General features: G+C 50.9%; 1 protein-coding gene across 1 annotated transcript; it reads right to left on the bottom strand.

Annotated features, from left to right (window-relative positions):
* Positions 1-2,113: 2,113 nt before the first annotated feature.
* On the bottom strand, positions 2,114-3,004 carry LOC119282315 (glucan endo-1,3-beta-glucosidase GIII-like). Its single transcript, XM_037562582.1, has one exon. The coding sequence runs from the start codon at positions 2,869-2,871 to the stop codon at positions 2,266-2,268; it is 606 nt and encodes a 201-aa protein (XP_037418479.1). The 5' UTR covers positions 2,872-3,004; the 3' UTR covers positions 2,114-2,265.
* Positions 3,005-5,303: the final 2,299 nt, after the last annotated feature.

The following is a 5,303-nucleotide window of genomic DNA, read 5'->3' as shown; positions in this document are numbered from 1 at the left end:
CAATAGATCAATGTATTCGCCTTCCCAAAACCAAAATGAGCATCCATTTTCCTACACGTATGATGATATTTCAAATGAGCAAACATAATGAGCTATCTAAATGAGCCGAACGAAAAACAGCATGTACCCCGTCGTTTTCGCATTTGAAGAACACCCATCCGGGGTGCTTCTTCGTGCCCAAAGTCAGCCGCAACACTGTCCGCGGGCAGTCGTCGCACTATATGAGCGGCATCGGCGAGCCACAGAGCCGCTGCGCGAGGGCCGAGCCCGGCGGACGGCCGGCCGAATCCATGACGGCAAACCGGCGGCGGTGGCGAGCGGACGAACCCGCACCTGCATGTGCCGATGCGCCTTTCCCACGGCCGCGCGAGGTGCTTCCCGACAATTTCATAGCTTGGCGCAGCCGGCAGCGGCCGAGAAAGCCAAATCCGTCCGCCCGCGATGAAAACGCCGCAGATCCGCAAGGTCACGGCCCGCCGACGTAGGAGGAGGGGGGAGGGGGTGGAGGGCTACCTTGTGCGTCTGGAGGCCTTCCCGCGTGCTCCCGCCGGCCACTTTCACCAGAATCTTGGGCAGCGGCGGGACGAGGGGGAGAGGGGAGGTGGTTGGTGGGGGAAAAGCGCGGGCTAAAATGTCCCGCCCACCAACCGCTCCCGCTATATGCAGGGCACCGACAGGCCGGGGGGGGGGGGCGCGTATACGCGGGTTGGAGCCGAACTTTTGCCGCGCCCCTCAAATTTTTTTACGGGCCAGCCGCGTTTGCGGTGTCTGTTCGGGCGGGGTTTTCGCCGCCAGCCCGTATTTTGGCGGTTATTTTGCGGGTCGGGGGCTTTTGCGGGGTCTGCTAGAGTTGCTCTTACCTACAAAAATTGCCCACAACTGACACCGTATACCGTCTATATAAAGGGTTTTCACGGGACACATTCTGCCGCGTCAGGGAAATTTAGTGCCATCCCGAGGCAGGTACGAGTGGCACAGATTTCGGGTGCATCCCAGCCCGAGCACCAAATAGCTGCTTCCTCTGTTTGCACTATTTGTAACATGGCAAGAGCAGTATGGGCAATGTGGCAGGATGATGTTATTGTTTCATTGGTTGGAGATGAGACCCCAAATGCAAAGTTGTGGCTCTTGAATCTAGTAAACGCACGCAAATAGGATCAGTTGGTCGAGGTTCTTGTTACTCTCTGGGTTATCTGGTGGGCGCGGCGGAAAGCAATACATGGGGAGTTCCAAAGCCCACTGTCCACGCACATTTTCATTGCCAGATACGTTGATGAAGTGTGGTCGGCACATGCAACGCCATGCAGGAGCAACCCTTCGGCTCCCAGACCAACTCGTGTGTGGAAGCCCCCATCTGAAGGGTTTGCAAAACTGAATGCCGATGCAGCAGTAGCGAAGACTCAGAACCAAGGTGCGGTTGGGGTGAAGTGCGGAGATGACCAAGGGGTCTCTCAGGGGGGCCCTGCAGTGATTTCCGAGGGAGTACTCGACCAAGAAATTCTCGAAGCCTATGCATGCAGAGAAGCTCAAGCATTAGCAGAAGATTTGGCGATGCGCAAGATCTACTTCACCATTGAGTGTCTAAGACTCGCAAACGAGCTTCGGGCAACACGTCGTCTAGGTGGTTATTGTATGATTGCAAGAATTTAACCCCGGCAAGTCTAGTCTTCTGGCATGTGAAATATGCCACGCAGCACGAGCATAATTGGAAGCTCACAACATTGCAAAAATGGCGACTGGCTTGTGTTTGGGATGCCGTGTGTGGCTCCCAGATCCTCCTAGCAACCTTTGTATCCCCACTCTCGTTGATTAAATAAAGTGTGTTGTCTTGACTAAAGAAAATGCGAACCAACATATGGTTCGATGGTTAGGTGGATAGTGATATCTTCAGGCTTCAGCCCATCAGAATTCAAGTCCTGATGCTCGCATTTATTCTGAATTTATTAAAATCTCAAGATAATATACCGGCTCAGTCTATCGGAGGTGCTCATAGGGATGAGTGTATGCGCGTATATATGAGCGCTTACGTCTGTACTGTGTTAAAAAAGGCTGAAAAAATGAATAGACGGGGCAAAATTGACACAGAAAATTGAGAGTAAAATATGGCAAAGTGGATTTCAGTCCTTTTCTTTTCATTTTTGACGTGTTTTATGGGATATTTTTAAGGAAAGAAGACATAACACACACGAGTGGTTGACTCAAATGCATGCATTTTGCATTGCCAGGCAGCTTATTCGAACGCGAAGTATCCAGCGCTTGTCGCATTCAGAAAGTAATTGAGTAGGCCGGCGACATGTCCGGATTGAACAGCCCAAAGTGCTTCTCGCTCTTCTCCCCGTCCTTCTTATTCTCGTTGAACATGGCGAAAATGTACGTCTCCAACGGCCCGGGCCGTTTGGGCGTGCCGTTGCCGACGTGGTTGATCAACCCCTGGTTATACGCCCGAGCGTTCTGCGCCGTCGCCCCGAAACCTTCGTCCGACGGCCACCCGCTCTCGGATATGACCACCTTAACCCCGGGTCTGCCGGCTTTCTCCAGCGCGGCGTAGATGGAGTCGACCATGGCGTCGAACAGGTTCGTGTATGTCAGCCCCTTGTCGTTCACGGTGGTGCTGCCTGGCACGAAGGTAGCGAAGTTGAGCTGGATGTTCTGTGGGTCGTTCTCGTAGGCGAAGTAGGGGTAGACGTTGACCAGCAGCGGTGCGCCGGTGCTCGCCAGGAACTCAAGGATGGGCCCCATGAATGATTGGTCCGCGAACACACCGTTGGAGGGCGGGAAGGTGTTGGTGACCACGTCGAACCGTACAGAAGTCGACACCTTGACGCTGCCGCCGAGGCCGGCGGCCATGATCGCCCGTTGTACGTTCCTCATGGCCGGGAGGATGGTCTTCTGGCCGGCGCTGTCGATGACCTCGTTGCCGACGGCGATGTAGCGGAAGGAGACGCCCGGAAAGGAGGAGACGTTGGCCTTTACCCAGGCGGCCGCAGCGGAGCTGCTGGAGGCGAGGCTGGGTAGCGCTGTTGACATCAGATTTTGGCACAGTGTAAAAGAAGATGAGATGGCTTCGAGTGAAAGGGTTTTCAGCATGAAAAGTTTCACATCATCGAGTGGAACAACTTTGATGTTTAGGTTATCATCGTCCGACTCCATCTTAGGGGCCGAAATTGTATTCCGAGTGACAGAATTCAATATTCTGAGTGATTTTCGGCCGACCGTGCCTTCAAGACGACCTTGGATGAAGGAGTATTCTAAAGGAATTGTCTTCGTCTCGTCGAGGCGATCGATTTTGATATATAAATCATCTCAATCCGAGTTCATATGCAAAAGTTAAAGGCAATACACTGCAGACCGAAGCAGAATGGAAATATGGCGCGAAGTACCAGACACCCTGTCTGATGGGTCGCGCGAGCAATTCGGTCCTTAAGAAATCCTTGAATCGGAAAAACTTCAACACGGATCAGGCTATGTTTTTGGTCGAGTGAAAGGCTTACCATCCGAGTGAAAACTCACCGGTCGAGTGAAAGCTTACCGATCGAGTAAAAGGTCAAGTGAAAACTTACCGATCGAGTAAAAGGTCAAGTGAAAACTTACCGATCGAGTAAAAGGTCGAGTGAAAACCTACCGATCGAGTAAAAGGTCAAGTGAAAACCTACCGATCGAGTAAAAGTTCGTGAAAACCTACCGATCGAGACAAAGGTCGAGTGAAAACCTAACGATCGAGTAAAAGGTCGAGTGAAAACCTACCGATCGAGTAAAAGGTCGAGTGAAAACCTAACGATCGAGTAAAAGGTCGAGTGAAAACTTATCGATCGAGTAAAAGTTTGTCTTCTGAGTGAAAATATAGTCATCCGAGTGAAAGATTGTTTTCCGAGTGAAAAGGTCGAGTCGGATGGTCCGAGTGGAAGTCTCTAATATCCGAGTGGATGAGCTCGGATCCGAGTGAAACTGAACATGTGCCCGAAAGTTTATCAAGATGACCTCAGATGAAGAAGTGTTCAATACAGAAGTTGTGCGTATCATCAAGACGGTAAACTTTGGTTTTGGAGTCATCATCATCAAAGATAGTATATGGCCTGCAAATTCACTACAAGACTCGGATAATTCAGTCTACTGCAAGACCGAGTCCGACTGGAAGGTAAAGACGACCTCGAAAAGTATTCAAGATGGCCTTATTTGAAAAAGTGATCAACATGAGAGTTGTTCGTATCGTCGAGGCGCACAAGTTTGATATTTGGGCCATCTCGATCGGAGGTCATATGGAGGCTCGGCGGCCTGCACAGGGAGGAAGACAGAAGTTGGGCCAAATTCAGACTGAATCCGAGTTGGAATAGAACTAGGACTCTAGGACGCGAATTGATGTAATTTTTCTTGTAAGGAAAGCCTAGATGAATCCTTTACTTGTACGGGAAGTCCAGCCGCCTCTTATATATGTTGGGGGTGATGGCCGATTGAACAACACACAATCGAACAAATCAATATACTACTTTTTCCTGTCTACGCTTTATCTCTCCATCGTTTTTCTCTCTCGTTCTTCGTTGTTCTTCGTGTTTGAGAGCTGCGAATCTCGAGGCTCTAGGGGCGAGCGAATCGACCTAGGGCAGCCCATAGCCGCTGCGCTCCCTGACGGGGTCCCTCTCGGGAGTGTAGGGTTTTCGGGTCTGCAAAAGCGCCCGTCGACTGTCTTGCATATCGCGCTGTCGGTCGGGTCTCCTTCGACGTGAGCTGCGGTGCATCACCCCCGGCGTCGAGGGTACACGTGACGTGTTCGTGTGTCAACACACTTTTTGGCGACTCCGCTGGGGAACGAAGATCAATCATCATCATCCGCCATGTCCGATCTTCCCAAGCCATCTGAGGTAGACGCCGATAACATCATTAAGCCCAGTCTTGATGAGATATCGGCCGATCATCGCCAAGTCTATGAGGAGTACAAGAAGGCGCGCGAAGAGAAGGATTTGCAGGAGTTCCTTGCAAAGTTGAAGAAGGATCGCCAAGGCAACATCACTCCGATTGAAGAAATCAAGTTCCCTCCTCTTCAAGCCGAGCAGGTTAAACCTTCTGTGAGTACTACCTTTTCTCCTGAGCAGTGGGCTGAGATTGAAAGTCGTATTGCTGATGGTAACAATCTAGTCTATCAAACTTTCATAGAAAATACTAATGCTCAGAACAATACATCTCAATCGACTAGTGGTAATGATGGTGTAGCTGCTAGTGTGCAAAACCCTAATCTGGCTTTACCTATTGCATCGGCGCCTCCCGTGCCGATGGATTATTATCCTACCCAAACAAATCAGATTGTGGTT

Source organism: Triticum dicoccoides, chromosome 3B (assembly GCF_002162155.2).
Source record: "Triticum dicoccoides isolate Atlit2015 ecotype Zavitan chromosome 3B, WEW_v2.0, whole genome shotgun sequence".
In the NCBI taxonomy this organism is placed as follows: Eukaryota; Viridiplantae; Streptophyta; class Magnoliopsida; order Poales; family Poaceae; genus Triticum; species Triticum dicoccoides.
The sequence above is the reverse complement of the archived record's forward strand: the minus strand, read 5'-3'. Positions and strand labels throughout refer to the sequence as shown.

Bases quoted from the DNA above. Each gene is read 5' to 3' on its own strand.
- LOC119282315 (XM_037562582.1), bottom strand. From the start codon at position 2,871: ATGAGGAACGTACAACGGGCGATCATGGCCGCCGGCCTCGGCGGCAGC.